General features: G+C 39.8%; 1 protein-coding gene across 2 annotated transcripts in view; it reads right to left on the bottom strand.

The window, feature by feature from the left end:
• macrod2 (mono-ADP ribosylhydrolase 2) overlaps positions 1 to 26,491 on the bottom strand; it is a 790,103-nt gene that overhangs the window by 65,305 nt on the left and 698,307 nt on the right. For both annotated transcript variants that reach the window (XM_051651963.1, XM_051651964.1), the window contains exon 9: positions 10,764 to 10,845. In XM_051651963.1, the coding sequence (XP_051507923.1) occupies positions 10,764 to 10,845 (82 nt within the window). The remainder of the gene's footprint in view (positions 1 to 10,763; positions 10,846 to 26,491) is intronic.

The raw sequence follows: 26,491 nt of genomic DNA, 5'->3' as shown, positions 1-26,491 counted from the left end.
GCAAGAATAAAAGGAAAAGTCAAGAACCCGCAACACAATGCTTGGTAAGCTTAAAAGAGCTCTTGCCACAGAATGTCACATTAAAAATACCAAACGTTACTATATTTTTCTGACACATAAAAATAGAGCATGACAGAAAATGTATTTCATTGGTGGCGCAAAACTCTGCAAATATGTTCAGATTTTGTGCAGATTCCAGCAGCTGTTCTGAAATCTTTTTGAATGTCATGTGAAAGAAGCTGCGTGCGTTAATGATTTCATCTCATGAAAATAACACAGAGCTAAATCGCTGCTAGCTCCTCACCCGAAGTGTAATGGCTGTATTCCTGGCTGTGTAAAGCCCTACACATGGTGACACTTCAAAAAATTCCTATGGTGTGTTTGATGATATTAATGCACCGTAACACACTCAACATTTGTTCCCTGGAGACTGACAATGTTGCGTGCACAGCCTTCATTTTCAACTCTTTCGGGGGTCTTGGAGCCCCCTTCGACTTAGAGCAGACGAGCATCGTCTCACCACAAACACCCGGCTTTACAAATGATAGGCTTTCCAACACAGTAACACTGGGAGAGGAAAGCCTCCATTAAAGATAGCGGGGGGATCTGTCGTTCGTGAAAACTACATAGAAACCCCATGTAAATATGGATATGGCTGGTGGACCAAGAGCAAGTGAGAAATCTGACAAAAAACTTCATTCTAAACCTCTGAAACCATGCCTTTCTGAGGCCTGTTCTGACTTGCTATGCTTTATTTTTCTAACTGATTGGACTTATTGTTGTCCCATAGCAAATATCCATCCATCCATCCATCCATCTACACAAGGCTTTATCAAGCCAAAATAAAAAAAAATGCCTCGATGAACTTTTCTTTTCCACGTTGGAATTAAAATCCCACTGTCCTATAATTGACATTATGTGATTCATTACTATCGTTATACTTGTCCCCTCTGTTACTCATTTGCATCATTCCATAAATAATAATAATTGTTTATCTGATTACTTCTAATGTCAATAAAGGACACTGAGACATTATGAAATGGAGAAAGAGAATATTAAAATTTTTCTAGCTGTAACTTGCTTTATTGAAACACAATCATATCCCATTTTATTTATATAATGAAACACAATGATGCCACGCCGACTCAAAGCTCTTTCACAAATCTGATTAATTCTCTGACAAATGTATCCTTCACTTACATATAAATGGCTGATTCACAGGACACCTAGTAACTACGTTTCAATCCAAGGATTTTTTGCTAAAAAAGCTGATGGAAACGTAAATTATCGCTAAAATTTCACAAGAGTCGGCATAATATTTTTCCGTTTAACTCTTGTGCATATACTCTATGTCGATACTTCAAATGTCGCGAAAAACTGGTTTAGAAAATGTAGTCACATGTCACAGTTTACCCCAATAATTAGCCTGTGTTAATCATGATGACAAGGTATACAGCCTTGAAAGCCAATTTATTGTACGTGATTATGGATTGACCGTAACGGCATATAGATCCGATGCTGCAAACATGACACTTCCAGGAGTGCCAACATAAATATCTCGTATCATGCGCATTAACAAGTGCGCGGAGAACAAATGAATGGCCACTTTTTGTGATTAATTTAATCGCGGTAGCTATCCGTTTATTTATTAAAGTTGCTTTTCCACACCATTCAAAATAATAGACGGCAGTCATGGAATTAGCCCACAATACAAAAAACATAATTACTGTGCACAAAGATGTTTTAAATTAAAAATAAATACACAATACTAGGAGAAAAGCATCAGTGTGCTTTTTTGGAACACTATATAGCCCAATTCTATAAAATTATTGTTTAGTTTACTTTTGGGAAAAGGCTGGCAAAATTCCCTGTATTAAATTAAATTACCAAATGAAAAAAGCATTAAATTAAAAAAATAAACTACCAAATGAAAAAAATAAATACATGTTTTTAGACCTATATATGCCTTTTCTTTACACAAACTTAAATGAGCTTTACCCTGTTCTGTAGCAAAAAAAAAAAAAAAAAAAAAAAAGTCAGCTGAATGACATTCTCAGAATGTTCTGCACTTTTTTTTAAGACTATAAACTATCGGGACTATTTGCCCAATGCTGAGTTCACTTTCAGAATACTAGCTTTTGAACATTTTAAAATATTTAAATATTTCAAATCTAACCCTCTTTACCTCGGATCGAATTTGCTGAGCTTCTTCAGAAGATGTAAACTACATTATGACACTAAAATTAATTTTTGATGACAATCAAGTTCAGTTGGTAGTTAAAAGTTGCTGCACAAATATGCAGGACATAATACAGTTGTGATGGCAATGCTTTAGATTAGATGATTGTTCAAAATAGCCTACTGAATATCAGGAATGTATCATATGTAAACACTGATATTACACAGCATACATTTTTCTTTAATAGCTGTGCACACAGCATATGAATGGTCAATGGATGGTCCTTATACTAAGACTAAAAGTTTCCCCCACTACTTGGTGCAGGTTGCCAGCTTGAACAGGGCCATGACAGCTGGCTTTCGGGTCGGAACCAGTGGCAACCTGCGATAGGCGCAACATCAGGACCAATATTACAGTCCTATCCGAAGGACAACAGCTCCCTTTTGATTACAATTCCTCCTCTTCTGATTGCTTTTTTTGGTGAAATGAAAATGAAAGTAAGCTGACTAATTTCAATGAATAGTCTCAATACTCTCCCCATTCTACCAAAACTTGAGGAAAAAAATTAGGGACATCTGGGAGGCGAATTAGCGATAAACACACATTTCTGTATGGAAACGGATTAAGGGCAGATTTCTTTTGCGATAAACCAAAACTTATGCAACAAAGTGTTTTTTTAGGCATGACGTCATCACACACCATTTTTATCGATAAAAGGCCATTTGAATGGAAACAGGCAGAAGACGGCAAATTTCGCAAACATTTTTTACGCATTTTCACTTTGTTGATAACAAAATAGCACGAAAAGTGGATGGAAACTAGGCTAGTGATGTGCGCGGTTAGATGTCCAAGTGCTAGATATGCTCTGCAATCCTCTCACAAGCTTGAACATACTAACTCCCACATAATGGGCCCAAGGCGTTGTGGCTCTTGAGGGTAGATAACAGTGGGATGCTAGGGATGGGATCGTGGCTAAGCGGTGTTGACACGCCGGCTGCGCTGTCTGAGAAACTGTCAGGACTTCAATGAGATTTCTCTTTTAAGCAAAAGTTTGTCTCAGAGTGTGTCTGCAGTGGGAGGAGTGGGTGAATCAACGTCTTTGGGCTGTAGGGCTGAGAGTGCTTAAGAGGAAGTGGCCACAAAGATGCACAGAAGCCGTTTCTAGCGTAAATGACACAAGTTTACACGTAGGGGTTTTAGTGCTCTAAAGAAATTTAGCACAAACAGGAAACAATAGTGTTCTATTGTTAATGTTCTATTAAATGGCACTTTCCTGAATAAGGAGATTAAAAAGTTTACCATAAAGTCCGATACCGAAGCACACATCTCAAGGGGGCATACCATAGATGTTTTTATATAAATCTCATTTTAATTCCTAGACTAACTCAAACCCATAGCTTAACCCTAAAAGAAAACTTTTTTGCACATATAGAAATAAAAAAATAAAAAAAGAAATTAATTGAATTTTAAATGAAGACATCCCAAAATGTCACGTCAAAATTAAGCTCACTTTTGGGGACAAATATGTCTCCAAACAATAGCTAAATATGAATGCACACACACACACACACACACAGATTCTTTAAAGGATATATGGCCAAAATATTTTGCCAAGTGACAGTACAATAATAACCAATAATCTTGTGTGTAGCAACCAGGACAAAGACAATTTTTTGTTCCAGTTGTATAGATACAAACAGGCAAGGGCTTGAATACATAAGTGAGTGGGGGAGAGAGAGAGAGAGAGAGAGAGAGAGAGAGAGAGAGAGGGAGAATAAATACTGCGTGCCAGAGAGAAGTGGAAGAGAGTAGCCACACTGAGATGTGAGAGCAGATTTAAAGCTCAGTTTAAATGAGCACATCTCTTATACGGCTCTCGGCATGCTGGTTCCCATGGTGATGATGATGATGATGATGATGATGTGTTGGGATTGAGCTGTCAGGCCCTTGTTATTTTCGCATATTTTACAACCGACACTATCAGGGACACCAGCAGATCTAATTCAGTCCTATTGTCTCTCTCCATCTAAAAAGCACTTAAAATCTCACTCCAAAAAGCTTCGCCCCGACATACCATCCTCATGATAATTTTAATCTACTGGAATGTTCTCTCCATTCACTCTCCTCCTGCGTCAATCAATATCTAATACAAAGTCAGAGAAACATGCTAATGATGTAGCCAAGAAAATACAAAAATGCTGTTGATTGTTTAACAATAAGAAATTAACTCTGCACCTCTCTTATAATGATACACATATTAAAGACAATTTAATTATTGTATAAGTCCCAGAGAAAGAGGAACACATACTTTGATTACATTACAGTAGAGTGAGACAGAACAAGATAAAAAAAAAAAGAAAAAAGAAAAATGAAAAAAAAAAAACATTTTCTAAGAGAGAAGAATTAAGGAGTATTAAAAACAGTTTGATCGTGAAAGAAACAAATAAAAAAACAAGGCCTCCTCATGATCCTGATGAAGCACACCTATTGCAAATGGTCACAATTACTGCAGGTGACCCTGTCTCTGCATTGGTGACCTCTGACCTCATCAGACCACTCTCTCAGTTTATTTATCAGTACTTGTGTCTGACTCTCTGACCTGCATTTTACATTTTAATAATAAAACCATTTATCTGACTTTGGAATTATTAGCCTGACCTCTCAAACTCTTTACATTTTCTGCTTTTGGATGATGGCTTGTTTATGGCCCAGAATTACTCTTTACATAATGATATTGTTATTGTGATCTTTTTAAAAGGTTCATATAATAGGAAATGGGGGTCAACATTTTCTCACCTTGTTTAAAGCCATATGATTTTTCTTTCTTACATGGAACACAATTTTTTTATCATACAATGAAAGTGAATGATGACTGAGGCAGCAGGTCATTGAAGTTCTGTCTAGTCTCTTCTTTTGTGTTCCACAGAATAAAGAAAGTCATACAGGTTTGGAACAATATGAAGATGAACATGAGTGGACTAAAATGTAACAAACGTGTAGAAAATCACTTTAAATGCACAATAAAGCGTTTAGGGCTAACAAAATAGTGATGGGAAGATTGGATCATTTTATTGTCTTGGATCTTTGAGTCTTGTTCAACAAAATGAATGAATCTTTATTCAAGTCATTTCGTTCATTTGAGCAGAATTAAATTAAAATGTTACATTTTCAACAGCCAAATCCCCCCCAACACGTCTACTTACGCAGACTTTGATTATAGTCCCAATAAGGAAAAATTGATAATGCAGCCAAGGACAAATTATGAGAAACAGAAATGATTAGTTCACCTCTGGAATCTTCTTGTCCTTTTGTCACACGTGACAGCCGTATACGCTAAGCAGTGCATATGCACGTGCGTGGCCGACACAAAATTAACATAAAGATTAAAGTCACATAAAAGATTTGTTCAAAATGAACAAATCGTTCACGAATGACCCATCACTAGAACAAAAGATTAACCTCCTGAGACTCGAGCGTGACTGCTGTGTGCATTTTTAGATTACCTTTCTGTAACTAGCAGCACCTAATAAACAAGCAAAACAATAATAATAATAATAATAATAATAATAATAATAATAATAATACAATGTATTAAAATAATAAAAAGCAAATAGTTTTCCTAAAAATTGATGTCCACATATGTGGACAGCGGGACTAAGGTGTGAAATTTTATACAATTTGGAAAGCTATAGAAAGTCAAATTGTTTATTATGTTTCCAGGAGTGTTGGTTATTCATGTTTTTGAGACATTACAGACATTACAGCTGATTTTCTGTAAAGCTGAATAAATACGTTTTATTCAAAGTAATGGCCAGCATCATCCAATCACTGCCAAACAAGTCGAAATAAAATTAAGCATTATAAATTCTGAATTCACAGTATGTACTGATTTATGTATCATTGTCCCATGTCTGCCTTACATGTTGAGTGGTCCAAACATCATCTGCAGCCTGAAACTGAACATTTGGTCGGATTTTAGGAGTGAATGCACTTAGCTGCATAGAAAGTTATAGGATGTCCCCTTGCTCCCTTGCTCCCTATTTAGTGAATGACTTAACCTCCAGTGTGCTGTCAGTCTGCAGATGTCTCAGAACAGTTCGAAATGCACGTTATATTCATTCACTCCATAGAAAGCCTCTGAAAGCAAAACATTTTTAGCTTTTGGATGAACCCATTGATTCTTAATGTGAAAATGCACAGTAAATATAGGAATGCATTTGCTAATGTTAATAAATAGAATTGTACTGTACAGTGATAACAAAATAAAGTGACAAAATTAATATTAAAATTAAACGAAATGACCCACAGAGTCATTACAAAAGTTATTCAAAACTTCATCTTTTGAGGGAATAATGTCCCAAAATCCACGTATGTTGACATTGTGTTTATCCGCGCGCTGACGAGCGAAAAATTAATTACATTTTTAAAGTGGCATATCAAACAAAACTAGAGACACTTCTCTTTACACCCAAACAGATTTCAATGAAAAAACATAGAGGTTTCTTACCAGAGACACTTTTGTTAACTCTGCACCCGTAAAAGCACTTCACGGAAATCGAGGCCATGCTGTTGTGTCACGTGACAGTCTGGAGTGTTGTGAACAGTATTCAGTTGGTTTAATTTAATTTAAATTATGCGTTACATATAGCGAAGCCAAAAAAGACAACGTCCACGAATGTGGATGCGGAGTCGCAAAAGGTAAAATGTGATGTTGAATTCTTCCACTAATGATGTAGAGAGAGTGAATGTTGTCTTCTAATTCTGAGAAAGCTGTGGTGAGGTGAGTGGCTCATTCTGACTGGTTGTAAACTAAGCAAGCAGCGTCTCTGCCATCTCATTTCTAAACACTAATACAAAGAGACGAGCCTGGGGACCAGGGACTGACTGATATAATTACAAATTCTCTGGTGAATTCTAGCATTCAGTAAGACCTGGAGGAGGGTGCAATGTGTGTGTATGTATGTGTGTGACAGGAACATGACAGAAACAAAACACTCTGCATGTGGGGAAAAAGTGAATGGCTTGACACTTAGTATTCTGCCTGGTTGGCGAGTCCTGGTGTGTATGTGTGTGGGAGAGAGAGATAATGGTGGATTATATTATTCTCCTGGGTACTGTACATTCACGGTTTCTCTGCTAGTTTTTGTGTGTGTTTCCATACAAATGATTATCCTACAGGCAGAAGCTCATTTGGAATCCTCCAGTGGGTCTTGTCACTGAGGAACAGTGCGCTTTAAACAGTGCAAGACAGCAGGACACTTGGGAAGGTCCACCAGGGCTTGGGTGAGGCCTGCACTCACATATGTTTGTTTAGTGCTCAAGGAGAAGGAGGTACAGTAGTAAAGGGCCTTCCTGAAAGAGACTTGGCCTTTAAAGAGGGGAAAATGCTACATGGGTGCACAATAGGCATGTTCCCCTGGTACTAGTGAGTGCTATGTCTTGTAAGAAGAGAGAGAGAGAAAGAGGGGGGAAAAGATAAAAAATCTGTTCCAAAACCTAGAGAGCTGCCTACAGAGTGAGCATTTTAAGGTATCATTGGCACACATAGGTAACTTAACTATGCTGCCTCCTAATGCAATGTCCACACTAATAACTTTAGCTTAAGTTTGAAAATGCTATGTTTACACCTCTCATCCACACTGGAATGAATTTTACTTAGGAAACTGAAAACAGAGTTTTCAATAGAAAATGTATTAGCTTGGATGTGGCCTAAGATATCAGCTAAATTACCACTAATTGTTCACACTAATATGTTTTAGGGTGAAAACACATTGATTGTGAGACATCTACTGTACGTCTTTTATCCAAACTGGAAAAGTGTTTTTCACCACCAAAAATGTATCATTTCCATACATATTAAGAAAAACAAAAAAACTTGAAAATTGAGTTTTCAACCAAAAACATAGTATGGATGTGGCCTAAAGCCACATGTATACTTAGCGGAGAAGGCAACCCCATGGTGAACAGTGACAAGCTCAGTGAAAAATAAATCCAAGATAGTGGACGAGGCGAGAAAATGCTGAATGTAAATAAACGTAGTTTTTATTCAATACTGAAAAGTATTTGTAAAGTAGTTAATTTTGAGTAAAAACTGTTTATTGAACCCAATATTTGTGAATGCTTTGCATCTAATATGCTTATAAGGGTATTGACCTGTAAGCTTAGTAACATGCTAGGGCGAATTCCAATCGAAAGTGATCATCCCTATGCCCTACTCACTACGCAGGGCAAAGCTCTTGATGTGGGCACTCTGAAGGGAGCATGACATTACAGTTTGTATGTAGCCATCAATAAAATCTTGTGACGGGGCCCTTTGTGAAAATATTTACTTTCTTACTTTTGTTTGGAATGACCCTTCGAGTGGTGTCCACTTCTCGAAGTGCCCTTCAATGGAATTGAAAACTCTGTTAAAATCAATTGTCTGCACTCTTAAAAATAGAGGTTCCAAAAAGGGTTTTTTTCACCAGAATGATGTCACAGTGAAATCGGAAGCAGTAGGTTGATTTTCATTTGCTAAAATCTGTCTGTGCTCACTAAAATGCAAAACACTGCCCCCAGTGACCAAGCAGTAACTGTTGTTGGGTGTAAGGGCACACGTGAGCTCCATTTTCTGCGTAAAATGTCCAGGAAGGGGCTCCAAAAGTGAAATGTGAAGCGAGTTATTTTCAGATGTACAGGTTGTAATACAGGGTCGTGTCTACACAACCATAATACAGTGATGAGGAATGCGTATTTTATAATCTGTACCTCCAACCCAAACCCCAAACCTAAACCTAACCATCAGTGGAGTAAAAATTTTGTGTTACAGGGAAAAATGTGACCTCACACGTGTTGTATCCGCATCTGCATGTGCATGTAATTCCTGGTCTCCCATGCTGCTGATGCAACGTGCTTCAGGTTGCACCACAGGGGAAGGTAAACACACTGGAGCCGATGCAAAAATGTCTGTTAGGAGATGCTGCTTGTCAGTGAGCCAGAATAATGTGGCTGATCCTAGGGTACTGGAACTCTCGGAAACAACATGATGAATTCCTGTGAGATCAAGTTGTTTTTGCAGCAATGCCATATTAGAACCAGTTTTGAAGAACCATTTTATAATCTAAAGAACCTTTTCCACAAAATAGGAACATTTTGAGCAATGAGAAGTTTCCATGGATGTTAAAGTTTCTTCATGGAACCCGAGCCTTTCTAAATGAGGCTCCATGATACTTAGATGGCAGCTGCCTATGTTGGCAAGTAGGCAGCAAGGCAGCTCCCTCAGTTATGGTACAGAATGAGAGATTAGGTGACAGTGAAAAGGAGATATTGACATTGACAGAAGGCCAAAGTGTAAAGCAAAAGAGAGAAAACCAGAGAACCAGCTTTAAGAGACTCATCACATGACAGTTCATCTGAACATAAACCACGCCGGCACTGGAGACCACATAATCCAACAAGAAACAGATGAGCAGAAGTGTTAGATGGAACAGCACAGAGGGGGTACCGTCCTGCATGTCTCTAACATCTGGGGTTTGCAGTAGAGACTAAGGAAAGATCAGGGTGATGACAGAAGCAAAACCTGAGTCCTGCTCTACATGTGGACCTCCGGGCAACAACGGTTTCGCTTCAGAGAGAAGCAATTGGTGCTGTGAAATATAAGCAGCCGAAACTCCAGACCTTAAAGAAGTTCCACATCTTTTAAACTCATGTGGGTGAGTATTTCCCGGGACGGCAGCAAATATGTTCTATTGGCCTCAGAGCTTATTTACAAAATGAGTTTTTGGGAACACCAAAAACCACTCAAAGGCGCCTGGTTACAAATTGAGACGCAAATGAGGTGTGAGATACAGACAGCAAACACAAGTTCCATTACACAAAGCTTTTCCTTTTTCTCTTCCTCCCTCAAAATGCATATATTGTGGGCCTGTGTACTTCATGTAGGCTATGCTTTAAAGGAGTTTTTTTCTAAGTTAAAATACTTTTCACCTGTCCTAGCCTAATGTGGTGAGACAGCTAAAACTAAGCCATTCATAGGTTGATTTCCCTGAAGAGTGAAAACACACTTTCATCAATGCATCCTGACCAGCCCCACCTAGCAACACTGGCGCAACCAATGGTGTCAGTCTGGACCTGGACGACCCGTTTGTCCAAACAATGGAAGATTGAGGGAATGTGGGGTTAAACCTGTTTGAAAAGTGTCTATTTTTGCAACTCAATTTGGTGCCAACAGTGGTACAGAAATTACATACTTTCACTTTAAGTCAATTAAGAGTCTGATGACAGTTACCAGACTATGTCCATGTGATCTGTACATATGATAAATGTGGGGTTGAAAGTACTTTTAGTTTGGAGAAGGTCTTTAAAGTTTCAATCTTCTTTGTGTAGTACATTCCCATTAATGTTAGTTATGTGGAATCTAGTCACTGCCTGCTGTACTGTACTTTGTTCTACAACAAAATATGATACAAATTCTTTCTGGCTTCATGCCAGTCAGAAGCCTGACAGTGTGAATCCTGCTAGATACCCGAGTAACAAGCTTTGAGTCGAGTGGGTGTTACATCCAACAAATAAAATGAAGTTTGATTTAAATAAGAAAAACATGTACCTGGGGAGAAGAAATCTGACATCTTCCTGTTGTAAATCTCATAATCCGTCTCCAGAAAGACGCAGAATATGACGCGGTCAATCTGCAGAAAGAGTGCAACAGAGGTATTTAGCATGATGGAAACCTGGATCAATGCATCACTGGGTAAACACATGGCAAAGGGGAATACAATAAATGAATGTGACGAGGAGGAGGGCGAGGCTGGGTCGTGACGATGCATGGCCAGCGCTGAATCAGCTGATCAGCGGGAGAGCGAGATAAAGGGGAGCCTGATGCGCCAGTTCGAGAGAGACGCACGCGGCTGCGCTGCACGTGTGTCTGTGTTTGTTTTATATTTTATGTTGTTTTAAGTTAAGTTTGACATTAAAAGTTGATGTTGACTGTTCAGGCAGTTCCCGCCTCCTCCTTACCCGTCCTTATGGAAAAAACAACATAAAACATAAGACGAATACAGACACACATGACCGCGTGCGTCTCGCTCTCCCGTTGATTAGCTGATTCAGCGCCGGTCGTGCATCATCACAGCCCGGCCACACCCTCCTCCTCGTCACAATGAATATGAGACTATCAGTGATCAAATCTGTAATAACATAATACTGGAGCTCATGGGACTCATTTATGCCATTTTGGCATTCTAGAGTACTCAAATCTAAAGACCAGGTATATATATATATATATTCTTACTGAGTATTTTAAAATATAAAATGTAGAGAAAAATATCTATACTTCCTTAAAACAAGAAAACATTACTTGAGAAGCAAAATGACATGATATTAAGTCAAAATTTAGCGTCAAATGTATGCTTATAACAAAAAAAAAGAAGCCAATTTTTGAAAAAACATAATTCTAAACAAGTTTATTTTCTTATCCCATTTGCAATAGTTTTTTCTTGTTTTAAGCATAAACCCCACTGCATTTTGTTAGACAAAATATCTTGTCATTTTGCTTCTCAAGCAAATTAAATCTTGTTTTAAGAATGTCTAGATATTTTTACTGTAAAACAAGATAAATATACTTAATAAGAAAAAGATTTTTGCATTGTGAGACTAAACTGAACTAAAACACAGACACATAGAACATGCTAACATTGAAAAACTATAAACACTGAATACTAGCACAATACTGCATACTGCAGTGGACAATCAATATTATAAACTATTATATAATACACTTTAAATAGTATGTGCATTATGCAATGATAAAATGTTAGAGTAGTATGCTGTAGTTTTGTCACATGATATAATTTTTTGTAGGGTACAACGGGGCTAAAGGCACCCCTTAAGGAATTTTTTTTCCTAGTCACAAATTGACTTATTTTTTATAAAAAATTGATGGCGCAACATAATTTGTGTGAAAAGAAATAATAATGGAAAGTTGTTTCAATTAAAATTCAGTTTTTTTTTAAAAAGGTGGTGAGGGAGCCTTTTTCCCCACACTTGGGGTAAAAAAATTGTCAACTAATGCAAATCATTTTGAGGCAGCAAGATGCTTACTCAAAAGAACTACTTCAGAAAAAGTCGACCATTTCCTGTTAATTTCAACCACATTTGTCATTTTATTACATTTCAAGTATTCTATAAACAAACTAATCTCTATGATTCGATGAATTAAATTGAGCAAACTTTGAACACTTTTTATAACAAATCTATTCCCCCCACTTAAGAAAAACAATGTGTGTGGGCCTGGGTAGCTCAGCAGGTAAAGACGCTGACTACCACACCTGGAATCGCAAGTTCGAATCCAGGGTGTGCTGAGTGACTCCAGTCAGGCCTCATAAGCATCCAATTGGCCTGGTTGCTAGGGTGGGTAGAGTCACACTGGGTTAACCTCCTCCTGGTAGCAATAATGTGGTTCTTGCTCTCGGTGGGGTGCATGGTGAGTTGTGCATGGACGCTGCGGAGAATAGCGTGAAGCCTCCACACACGCTAGGTCTCCGCGGTAACGCGCTAAACAAGCCATGTGATAAGATGCGTGGATTGATGGTCTCAAACGTGGAGGCAACTGAGATTCATCCTCTACCACCCAGATTGAGGCAAGTCACTACGCCACCACGAGGACTTAGAGCGCATTGGGAATTGGGCATACCAAATTGGGGGGAAAAGGGGAGAAAATCCACAAAAAACAAAACAAATAAAATGTGTTTTAAAGGGGCCTTTAGCCCATGGAACAAGGGGGGCTTTTTAATCGAAAATACTATCCTTTCACTTATTGGACAGCTGATTTAATGACCTTAAACAAAACTGAAAATATTTTTTTTTTTAAATTCTCAAAAGAAATGTGTACATTTCAGGGATTTTCATCAGCTACATACATTTGCAGCATTGAAAAAATAATAAACATTTGATCAAATTGCCTCAAAATCAATCTTTAGACACCACATGAAAAGATCTCATGGAACAGGGACATTTTCCAGTGTATAGTGACAAACAGGTGTTTAGGAAAGTGCTGTAGTAGTTTTAGTTGCTATTTAGTGTTTTGGGAAATAATAAAATCAATGGAGCCTTTTACCCTGTGAAGCTTTTAGCCCCATTGTACCCTATGTCTAATTCAACATGTAGTAATCATATTGGAAACCAAACAGATATTTTGCAATCATCATCCAATATTGTGTAAAAACATCTTAATTCATGGTAGTCGGATCAAATAATGAGTCATGAAAAAGGTCACACTGGAAATGGAAGGTCAAGCAGAGTACACTCAAGCTCATACTTCCAGTTTTCTTTAACCACAGCTGACCAAAAGTAATGTCAGAACATCAAGATTAAAATGTAAACATAAAACCTTGCACTCCCTTATCACTGCTGAGGCTGGACCTCTAATTCAGCTCCATCTTTCTCCATTCCGGACCACCCAGACTGGCCATCCTGCTAAAGATCTCCACGATCACACACAAATACAAGGGATATCTCAATATGAAAACCTCTTTTGACTCTTCCCATGTTCTCAAAACAAAGACCTTGTGTGAACAAGAGTATCAAACAACACAAAGAAACATTTATTTCAAGCCGAAGGGAATACACTGTAATACTAAGATCAGAGATACAGCAAATGTTCCAATAACAACCAGTTCCTTTTCATCTGCATAGTATACAGTAACTCCAAAAAATGTTTGGACACCTAAGCCACATTTCAAGTGAATACAAAAATGGTTGAGAAAAAGTGGAGTTAGTTCTATTTTCATTTGCATGCAAATGCCACTTGGTTTGAAATATTTGTATTAATTGCGATGAAATTCATACATATTAAAATGTGGTTAAAGTCTCCAAATACTTTTTGAGGTCAATGTAAAAAAAAACAAAATCCATATCTGTAAATACATTGCTCGAATGTGGTCTAACATGGACAACCCTGTGGTTTCAAAAAACTATTAGACACATTATAAATTTCAGAACTGCTTCAACATTGGGGCGATCAGCTGTAGATCTTAAGTCGAAAAAAATAATTCCAGAAATGCCTCCTTTAAAACTCTGAAAGATGATACTTCCTTTCTGTCAACTCTAAGGGTCATTATCAACCTCACTTTCTTTCTCTCTACTGAAGGTACATCTCTCTCTCCCTTCATGGTGGAAATGCGCCTCCCAGGGAGACGTCAGATAATCGCCCTGCTTAATATTGCAATATTCCCAGACAGCCTTGTAATGGCCTCTCCTGTCTCGTCTGTCGGTGGATGGAGAGAGAGATAAAGCAGGACTCCCAGCGGGACGGCGAAAGAACAGACCAACTCCTCTACCCCTTACCGGCAAACCACATGAGGATTCAATAAAAACCTCTCTCGCCCTTGAGCAGACAGACAGCTGTCTATTAATAGTTTATGGCCTGCCCTTTGGAGTAAATGTTAAGACTTGACTTGAGACTAGTAACATTTTTATTTTGTGCAAAAGAATGTCTCCAGGGGGTTGTGGTGTCTATAAAGATAAAGAATGATCTCACTCACTTTTTTCAAATCTTTGCCCTTTCAACCCAGAATGAGAATAAGACATATCTTCAAGACAGCTGTAAAGACTAAGGGCTAAGACTCAAAAAAGGGACAGAACCAGCAAATAGTTTTCCTACAAACTGAGGTCCACATATGGGGACAGCAGGACAATGTTGTTAAATTACCAAGCTATAGAAAGTCAGATTTTTTTAATAAAATTATTATGTTTCCAGGAGTATTGGTTATTCATGTTTTTGAGACGTTACAGACATTATAGCTGAATTTCTGTAAAGCTGCTTTGGAACGATGTGTATTGGGAAAAGCACAAATTAAAAAATATACAAATACATTTTTTTAATAATAATACAATAATACAATAATACAATGCTTTTTTTCTACTTTGGCAAAAAATCTAAATGTTCTCTCTTTTCACTGTCAAACAAACAAGTGATAGCCAGTGCTAAAGCATTTTACCAATCAGATATTAGCATAAATAATTCTGATTCAAAGTAATGGCCAGCATTATCCAGTCACTGCCAACCAAGTTAAAATAAAATTAAACATTATAAATTCTGAATCTATGTATTGATTACCATTGTCCCATGTCTGCCAAACATGTTGAGTGGTCCAAACATCACCTGCAGCCTGAACATTTGGTCGGATATTAGGAGTAAATGCACTTGGCTGCGTAGGAAAGCAATAGGGTGCTCCCTTTATCCCTATTCAGTGAATGACTTAACCTCCAGTGTGCTGTCTGTCTGCACTGGTCTCAGAACAGTTCGAAAGGCACCTTAATTTCATGCTAACTCCATATAAAGCCTCTGAAAGTAAACATTTTAAGCTTTTGGATGAACCAATTGATTCTCAATGTGATAATGCACAGTGAATATAGGATTTTTAAGGAAAAAATAGCGCTATAAATGCCCTGGCTCCTTGTGACCACCCCCGGAACAGCCTGGGACGGGGGAGGAAGAGGCCTGTCCTCATGACCCGTGGAGACTGTCACATCGGGGGCGGATTTATGCCACAGCTGGGCGCTCAGGGCGGGAGACCGCCGCTGGAGCGCCAACCTGCCAAATGTAGTGGTGGACGGTGGTCGTGATGCCAGCCGTACACACCGAATATGTGACCCATGGAACAAGGAAACCACTCTTGCGGAGCTCTTGAGTACTGCAGCCACTTGGGCATGCAGCGCAATTAAATGCAAAAGGTAACAAAAAGAAGATCTGCTTACCAGCTCCAGAGCAGAGGGTTTCGTTGTCCCTGGGTCGCCCGTCTCAGGGGCGCTTCGAAGACCTCCGTGGGTTCTTCGAAGACCTCCGTGGGTGGCGTCGGCTTCCTGCGGTGGGCTCCACGCCGGGGCCGGGCCGGAGGGGCGGGCTGCGGCGGAGCCGGTGCAGTCACCGCAGGGGGACGCCCTCGGCAATGAGTAGATGGGGGGATCTTGAGCCACGCCGGGGCAGGACAAGCCGGCTAGCATCCATCTACTGCTCTACCATCGAGAACTGCTGGGCAAAGTCCTCGACAGTGTCGCCGAATAGGCCCGCCTGGAAAATGGGGGCAGCAAGGAATCGTGTCCTGTCGGCCTCCCCATCTCGACCAGGTTGAGCCAAAGGTGGCGCTCCTGGACCACTAGTGTGGCCATCGTCCGCCCGGGAGACCGCACCGTGACCTCCGTCGCTCGGAGAGCGAGGTCGGTCGCCGAGCGCAGTTCCTGCATCAATCCCGGGGCGGAACTACCCTCGTGCAGTTCCTTTAGCGCCTTGGCGGACTTGCAGGAGAGCCATGGCGTGCAGGGCGGAGGCGGCTTGTCCAGCAGCGCCGTAGGCTTTGACCGTCAGAGACGACGTAAACCTACAGGCCTTGGACGGGGGCTTTGGGCACCCACGCCAGGTGGCGGCGCTCTGCGGGCATAGGTGCACCGCGAGCGCCTTTATCCACCGGGGGATTGCCGAATAACCCTTGGCCGCCCCACCATCGAGGGTAGTGAGAGCGGGGAAGCTGAAAAGATCGGGACCGGGCAGTAAAAGGTGCCTCCCGCGATCTTGTCAGCTCTTCATGCACTTCCGGGAAGAAAGGAACGGGGCGGGGCGTGGCTTTGAGCGGCGCCGCGAGCCCAGGAACCAATCACAGAGCCGCGAGGGTTCAGGGAAGAGCGGTGAAATCCACTCTAACCGACGCTCGCGGCTGTCCGGGAAAGCATGTCGTCATCTCCGCGTCAGCCTGTGACTGGGCGATCGACCCCGAAGGGAGGAGCCCAGCCGAGGCTTCCGACTGGACGAGCCCGCTCTCCGATGCTGCGCTCGAGAGCTCATCACTTTCGCGGGCTCCGAATAAGAGGTCGAACTCGCCGTGAGACGAGCCGGCGGACTCACCCGGCAGCCCGATCGGGGCAGACGAGCGTGCTGGGGAATGGGAGTTCCGCGGGGGGATACCCGGCGGAGGCGGTCCCATTGGGGTCCCCAAATCGCCCCCAGTGCTAGCTGCGCTGGCCTCAAACCCGTGGGTAAAAGGACCGAGGCGGGAGCCTCTGGGGTGGCTCGCTTCTTTACGAAGGCGAGCCGCGACCGCAACGTTGCCATGGACACATTCTCGCAATGAGAATGTGACCATCCACGAACGCTGTCTCCGCGTGAGCAGTGCCCAGACACGAAAGCTACAGTGATCGTGACCGTTAGAAGGCGAGAGATAACGAGCACAACCAGGAATAACACACAATCGGAAAAGCATCTTTAAAAAGACGCGTCTTTAAAAAGACGTTCCGTGTGTGCGCTCTTTTAGAAAAATATATACTCTTTTAGAGGGGAAAAATGCTCTTTCAGAAAATATACTCTCTAGTTTTTCTGCCGAAGCGCCCAGGGGCGTTCTCTGCAGTGCACCAGTGCAGAGGAGGGAGAAGCCGCTGAAATGCGCCGTCAGATCCAGCAGGTGAATGAACAGTAGTATTCAGCTCAATGAGCATGACCGTTCGGCTCCGAAGAGAAAATCTGAATGAGTGGTTGCATACCAGCTCCTTTTATACCCGTATGTTCGGGGGAGTGGCATGCAAATACCACTCGCCAATTTTCATTGGCCTTTTATCAAAGACCAGAGGTGTCTCGGGCTCCCAAGAGTGACCCCTAGTGTCACTACATCGACACCAACGTCGAGTGAGTGACAGATAGGGAACAACAAATTACCTTGTAAAGATGCTGAAGGAAACAGTTAGACAAGTATCTATATCCACAGTAAAACGATCCTATATCGACATAACCTGAAAGGCTGCTCAGCAAGGAAGAAGCCACTGCTCCAAAACTGCCATAAAAAAGCCAGACTACAGTTTGCAAGTGCACATGGGGACAAAGATCTTACTTTTTGGAGAAATGTCCTCAGGTCTGATGACACAAATATTTAACTGTTCAGCTATAATGACCATAGTTACTTTTGGAGGACAAAGGGTGATGCTTGCAAGCCGAAGAACACCATCCCAACCGTGAAGCATGGGGGTGGCAGGATCATGTTATGTGGGTGCTTTGCTGCAAAAGGGACTGGTGCACTTCACAAAATAGATGGCATCATGAGGAAGGAAAATTATGTGGATACATTGAAGCAACATCTCAAGACATCAGCCAGGAAGGTAAAGCTCGGTCGCAAATGGGTCTTCCAAATGGACAATTACCCCAAGTATACTTCCAAAGTTGTGGCAAAATGGCTTAAGGACAACAAAGGTATTTGAGTTGCCATCACAAAGCCCTGACCTCAATCCGATAGAAAATTTGTGGGCAGAACTGAAAAAGCGTTTGCGAGCAAGGAGGCCCGCAAACCTGACTCAGTTACACCAGTTCTGTCTGGAGGAATGGGACACAATTCCAGCAACTTATTGTGAGTAGTTTGTGGAAGGCTACCCAAAACGTTTGACCCAAGTTAAACAATTTAAAGGCAATGCTAGCAAATACTAACAAAGTGTAAACTTCTGACGCACTGAAATAAATAATTATTTCTACTATTATTCTGACATTTCACATTCTTAAAATAATGATCCTAACTGACCTAAGACAGGGAATGTATTGGACGATTAAATGTCAGGAATTGTGAAAAACTGAGTTTAAATGTATTTGGCTAAGGTGTATGTAAATTCCTGACTTCAACTGTATAAATAGGGGGTTAGATATTGAAGACAATTTTATAGAATAGATATAGATAAGCCTATATAGGAAAGTTTATTACAATAAATATGTATATATAAATAGTTAATCACACCTTTACTGTAAAATGAATTATATGGAGAAAATTGCTAAGCTTTCTGTAATTACATTCTAAAGTGACATTATAAACACAGTAATGGGGGATGTTATTGCTGAATTTTGCTTTGATTAAATAGCCACTCAGGCCATAAATGCTGAAACACAGCCCTAGTGAGCATATTAGCGCATTATTCATTCACTGTTTGCTCACTTTTTAGCTAGTTTTCCTAAACTTTAATTATTTAAATGCAAAACTGTCCTAGGTGAACGAATGCACTTTTACACTGTTCAGCTTCAGTTTTCATGGACACATGCATATGCACACCCACACACAAACACACACACATACTGAACTGAACTGCTACAGAGGGGCAAATTTTGTAATACTGATCATATGATCATTTTCATCACATCAGCCTCCCAGAGTCCAAAAATTAATATGGAAGCCACCAGCATACCAGACATCACTTTCAATTTGAGATCTGAGATCAAAATCCACTTAAAAAAAAAAAAAGAAAAAAAAAAAAAAAAAAAACTACTGAGGATATAGTATATCTATATTTATATTGTATATAGATTTCCTCAGCAAAACATAGTTCTAAAACCATAGCAGTTTCTGCATTCCTTATTGTTCAGGAGTCAGATTGTTCAAGATAAATTATTTGTCAAAATCGCTAACATTTATGCATTTGTAAGAGTCTTTTGTCCAAAGATACTGTATTTGCAGTGCAATCAAGCTATACAATTTATCAGTTTGTGCATTCCCTGGGAATCATCCCCAAGCAGGGGTGTAGATTGGGGGAGGTAACCCCCCCCCCATATTTATACCATGATCAATAGAAACATGTAAATGCTTCATGCTGCTACCCTCCAATGTTCAAGCCAAATCTACACCCTTGTACCCATGACACTGAAGTTGCAAGTGACTTGCAATTGCAGTTGGACTACAGGAAATCATAACTTGCATTTGACACATTCGAAAGCAGTTTTACTGAATGCATATGTGCACAACATAAAGTAAAACTACGAGCCCTGAGCCTTGTATTTCACAGAACAGTAAATATGCTGAAAGCCCGGCTCTGAATCACAGTTCCCATACAGCAGTGGGGGATTGTGGAACATGAAGAATGGTGTCCAAACACATCTGCCGGTAGGCTGAGTGGAAGCTCAGTTTGAGAGGGTTAATGAAGGCCTAATGAGGAAGCAGAGAGCACTGCGTGCGGGGCAGACTGGTCATAACTCAACCCTGATTGAAGGACCAGAGAGGGAGGGAGGGAGAGGTATGCAAGTTTGCAACACAGAGTCACATAGCACAAGTTAACGACAAAATGTTAAGATGATTACTTCAGTCTTTAAAGACTAAACCAATTAATTAAGAGCCATGGGTTTGTGAGATAAAATGTGAGAAACTCAAAATTCAAATATCAAAATTGTTTTTACATTTGGCATCTATAATGATGTAATAAAATATCTACAATGTTGCATAGTGTATGCATATGCAAGCTAGCATAAAGTAGCTTAGCAACTGTAAACAGTCCAGAGCTAGGCTAATGTCATGTAATATACAGCTAACTATTATAATTTAAATGGCTTACTATTATTAATAATTGTAATTAATTATTGAACATTGGTATATTTTTTCATATTGCCATTTTAAGGCAAAAATGCCCTTTAAAGCCAAAGTATCTGACTTGGTGACTATCTTGGCAAGGGTATGATTTTGAATCTGGATGGATCAAAATCTCTTAATTTGTATTGAACCCGGAATACTCCTTTAATAACATATCAAAAATATGACAACAGCTTCTTTAACTTAAATCAGACAATATATATATATGTACATGTTAATGTACATGCATGTTTCAAAGTAAAAACGAAACAAACAGATGATGCCTATGAAAGGCGGGACTTCCATTCATACAGCTACCATATTGTGTGCTGTGATTCCTTTTTCCATGGGTGGTCCATCACCTACTTATACTTTGAAGCCACTTGAGACTATTCTATCATAGTACTTTAATACAGCACTGAGTTTATGAAAACGCAAATATATTGGGCCATCTAGGACCCATCTAATAAATTTCAAGGAAGCAACACAACTGCATTATTAGGAGAACAATACCTGGCCTGGTAGGAACAGATTTTCAATCCATCCCCTACACATTGATACAGTTGCTTGTAAATCGAATGTTTCCACAGCCAGAAGTAGAGACTGGGAGCCCAGCAGGTGCCACGACATTCAGCTGGCCCTCTTACCGACGATCTGTCACCGCCAGGCACCCAAACGCGTAATTACATGGGGACAGTGCCAGGGAATCTTTGACGCACTAGCTGTAGCACACAAACTCATCTGCTTGTGTTTTCGTATTGTTTCTCTCAGGCGCAATAAAGGGGACGGGTGGGCCGCTGCGGCTCCGCACTCCATGTAAATACAGGCCTGAAGGTATGAGAAAACATGAACGAGACAAAGATTTGAAGTGCATTTTAGGATAATTGTAATTACTGGAACATTGGCGGTACCTTTTTCAACAAAAGATAAATATGATGTTGAAAAAAGGTGGTTCTATAGTTCCACATAGTGTGTAAATTGGTTGTCAGCAATTTGACATTATTATAAGAATAGAGCACAGCTGAAACTCTATGTGCAGTCATAGCACTGACACGATGAAGGAAAAGTACAAGAAGCAACACAATGCATTGTTCATGAAGAGAAAGCTGGCTCATAACGGCTTGATGTGAAGTTATGAAGAGAGTACACTCTGTCAGTGTAAAGAGAGAAAGAGAGAGAGTGAAAGTAAAAGACAGTGGTGGTGGGGGCAGTTTGCCCAGCGAGAGGCAGGTGGAGACTTTCCAGGCCTTATTACCAGCGTAATTACACACACCTGAGCCAGCCCTGCATGAGAGGACAGTAATTAAAGAGCTGGGAAAAGCATGAGAGAAACACACACACCGACATACACACACATATCCGGAGATCTGCCAATGGATAAAGAGGGAGGAGAATAAACACAGAGGAGATCACACATTAAACGACGCATGAACACACACACAGGCGAACGTGAATACATAAAAAATTTGTCAAACACTGGAGCGACGAGGTGGAAGATGTCACACTGTGGCAATCACATATTAAAAGGTAGAAGCATCATGCACATGCAATCTCCAATTTTTTTACCAGTTGGTTATAGATTCCTGTTTTGCTTTTTAAACATTCAAAACAACAAAACTACATTAGAATGACATATGTAAGCATGATTATTGTAGGATAAAAAAAAACGCTAACCTGTATAAATGTAAAAAAATTCTAAAAACTCCTTTTTGAACACAAAAGCAGTTTTTAAGTTTTTATCAACCTTTTTGATGCCACTAAACTAACATCCTACTGAGTTGTCAAAAAGCATTTTATTTATTAATTTCATTTGTTTTTATTTATTTAGTTACTTTTTGTTAAATTTCACAATTTTTAAAATGCATCTGTTAAAAGCTATCTGTAATGAGACTGGCAATGATGATGCAGTGCTTGATGTAGGGGCCAACTTTGAGCCAAGATCCTGAAGTGGTGCAGTAAAGATTCCTGGAGGTAAAGCCGATTATCAAAAGCTAATGTTAATATCACTGTGACCTTGGTTAAATATTTTGACATCCCTCTGTGCGCTAATCCCTCTATTGACTGATGAGAACACAGGCACAGTGATGAGACCAGCAGTTTGAGGCAATTTCTACAAAAAATATTAACACAAACTCAGCAGACCAAATTTGTCAGACCTCTAAAAGTCATAACTCAAAAGTCACACTTACTGAATCACTACAGCACAGTAATAGCATCCTGTACCTTGACGCAATGGGCCAGATAATTCGATAAAATTCACACCAGTCACTTCTCTGCATTTCCTATCAACCTATATTGTTGGGCCTCTCCAAAGGCATTCAATACTCTCCAAAGAGGGTGCTCTCAGTCCTACTGGGGCAAATTGATAAACCAAGAAAAAGACTGACAGAAGCCACTGAAGTCTTGAGGTGAGGCAGTGGTCAGCCAGTCAGTTTGAGGGAAGGATGGGGGTGTGGGAGTTGTTTGAACTGCATCTCAAATGGAATTATCATTTCAGAGATAGGCTACTGAAAGGTTAGGCCTTTGAACAAAATGGCCAGATCTATACATCAAAGAACTGAAGCCTGACAACAGCCTTTAAGAAACCAGCAATCGTGGGTAATGTGCTGAACAAAGATCTTTGCTTTCCTTATAACTAGCGACGGCATCCATGTTTCATCTAAGACTCAATTGCTCTATTAATAAAGACCCAACTTCACGTAAAGTGAGGCAAATGAGGAAAATGTACAATGTACAAACAGTACCTAGATAAAAGCAATAAGTCACGAGAAGCCATGTACCACAGTGACCACGGTAAAAGGGATGTTTAGGCACTCTGTTTTGCTTCTAACATCCCTTACCCGTGTTGAAGTCACTGTAAGACATGCTTTTTATAAAACGGCCCATGATTAAATGCACCGATGTTCAATAAATGGTAACTTTATTAAAAATAGTTACGAGAATAAACAATTCTTCCACCAAATAATATGTATTTAAGCCTAGTTGTTGGCTTTTTGTAGTTACCGATCAATGTACTGTAGCAACTTGGCACATTAAAGGGGTCATGACATACTTTTTTTAATTTTTTTTTATAATTTTATTATCTTCGCTGAGGTCCACTGATAATGTGAGTAAAGTCAAATTTAATAATATATGATAATTTTCCACCCTTTCTCTGGCCCTCTGCCTGAAACGCTTGGTTTTATCCTAAGCGCCTCATTAAAACTTCAAACACAACAAAACTGTCAAAGACATCCATCTAGTCCATGTTTACATATACCAACAATTACAAATAGCAAAGATGGCTGCAATAAGTCATCCAGGATGCAGTCTCCTTTTCAGAGTTGTAACTTGACACCATGTCTTTCCAAAGATGTTTATCTAGTGCATGTTTATATACAGAAATAATTAAAAAATAGTCCAGATGGGTCCCCTTTGTTGTACAGGCATAGTTCGGCCACACTAGGCCAGTCTGTCCCTTTAGAGCTCCTTGGTCTGTCCTGCTCTTTGTTAAGGACTGACCAGCAGTGGGCAGGGCCAAGTGTGCGATGATGTAAAGTAGGCACTGAAGTTGTTGCTGTAGGGGCAGTCATGAATTAACTGCCCTCCCTAGTGACATAGGGAAGCCACAGATGTAGAGAATGAGTTTCAATAAATGCTTTTATTGCAAGTTTTGAGTTCTACAATTTACAGTACATTTTTATAGTAGAATCACCTCTTACACTGTATGTATATCAAGGAAAATTTGATTTCTCATGAAATGACCCCTTTAATACAGAATATGCGATCACAGGTGTGCATTTATCAGCATTAATCGACTTTGAACACTCATCAATCAGATTTTAGAGTTGAAACTATCTGTTTTATAACAGACGTTTTAACAGGCTAGGATGTGTTGTGTCTTGTTAAAACCCACACTGTATAACACTTTCTGACTAAAACATTAAAATGCAGTGTTCCTAAATTGTGCTCATCAAATAAAAAATAAAAAAAACAGATAATAAATGAAGCACCATACTTTGTAAACCAAGCCTGGGGTTTAGGGATAGCTAAGATGTTCATTATAGATGAATTACAGTAATGAAAATTAGCAGCTCTAAAATTAAATGCAGTGAATGCAAGGGAATTGTAGCAAGGTAACTTAAGGCATTAAAACTGTATGTCAGCAAGAATACAGTACAGTTCTTTTGAAGTCTCTCCTTACACGAACCCTTCTCCAATAATGAACAACAAAGAGAAGTGCCTTTTCCAAAATACTTTTTTGGCGACCAATGTTCAATCTCTCTAGAGTATAAAGAAAGCCATGTTTGAAAGTCTTTCATTTATGTTCACTAAAATACAGGACATTGTAAAATGGCACAGAATAGGCATAACTCTCAAGACCTCTCTGGGGATCTTGATCTGATAGATAATATGGCAGTAAGTAAATGTCAACTGGCATACTGCGGCATCCCAATGGATGAAAAACGCAGTTCATTTCACCACAGTCGAAATGCTAACAGCTTATTTGACAATACTGCTATAGTCACTTTTTTTCATCTTATGAAGTTTTGTGTTCCTTGCCACAGTCGCCTTCGGCTTGCTCACTGGGGTTCTAAATACAATTATTATTTAATTATCTATTTTTTATACGCAATTTACAATCATATTCAATCAAACTACACAATGATGGCTCTAAGACTCAAAGACCATAGATATTACAGTTTCATTTTCTATTAAAGCATGATTTTCTGTAAAGCTGCTTGAAATTATGTGTGTTGTGAAAAGCGCTATACAAATAAAAATGGCTTGACCTGAATTTTTGGAAAATAGATTTACATTTGAAAGGAAGAATGCGTACTGTGTGAACTCCCCCTATTCCTCTTTGGAATATTAAGCGCTGACCCAGACGGAAAGTCAATGTGTGTACAGTGTTGACGCAAATACTGTAGCTGCTTGATGAACCCTACCGGGAGGTACAGCTGTAAATGATGCTGTAACCAATCACAAAATATAAAACTATGCCATTTTGACATGTTTGTGTATAGTTCTCACTGATTTTCAATTGGACTGAAATGTTACGCAATTACGGTGTTTTCATGATCGATCACTTCTGTCACTTCAGAGAACTCAAATACTCGGGTACTTGTGTCCATTCCTAGGAGAAACAGAGTGTAACATGAGCATCCACCTAATTGAGCATTGATCCATTAGAACTGGCTGTCAGACTGTGGTGACACTGCAATTAAGGTGATGAAAGTGGTTGTCCGCTATGCAAGGCTAAAACAAAAGAACGGAAGACAGAATGATACAGAAAGACATGAAAAGTTCAGATAACACAAGCACACACCACTATAAAAGTATGTGTGTTTCATGGATTGTGATTACCAAAAATAGTAAACACACAAAGAGAAAAAGAGAGGGAAATAGTAAGAGAAACACCAGGAGAGAGAATTTGGGGTGAGTATGAACTTGCAACAGAGACAGCTCTTTTACACTACAAGACAATAATGCTAATAGTGCCCTCTGTTGTGAGGTCACATGAAAAAAGATTTCCAATACTTGCCTAACACAACAGCTGAATGCACCAAAGAATTTTATAATGCACTGACTGCCACAGAACCCTCTATTTTCTATCAGAGAGAGAGACTCGATAGAGAGTGAGTCTCGGACTTAGCCACTAATGAAGGATGCTCCAAATGTGACAAAGGAGGTCATTGGCTCCATCCCTTTTTCGAGAAAGGCTGGTGGTGTCCAGCAGAGCCCATATAACCCAGCAGTTTAATCAAACCATTTCTCATTAACGAGAACACGCAGAATGCGGTCAACTTAAATCACCACTTGTTCACATTCCATTTTAGACACTAGATCCTTAAAATCTACTTTTTAGGGCCTGTTTCACATATCTTGCATCTGCAGTATGTAAGCAGCACGTACTCAGTTTGTCTCCTATTTCAACAGGTTACAGTTTTCACACTGTGTAAGCAGAGCAGTGCTGAGTAGCAGCAGTGTTATAGTATAC

This window comes from Myxocyprinus asiaticus, chromosome 23 (genome assembly GCF_019703515.2).
Source record: "Myxocyprinus asiaticus isolate MX2 ecotype Aquarium Trade chromosome 23, UBuf_Myxa_2, whole genome shotgun sequence".
NCBI classification, from domain to species: Eukaryota; Metazoa; Chordata; class Actinopteri; order Cypriniformes; family Catostomidae; genus Myxocyprinus; species Myxocyprinus asiaticus.
Note: the sequence above shows the minus strand (reverse complement) of the source record. Positions and strands in the feature narration are given on the sequence as shown.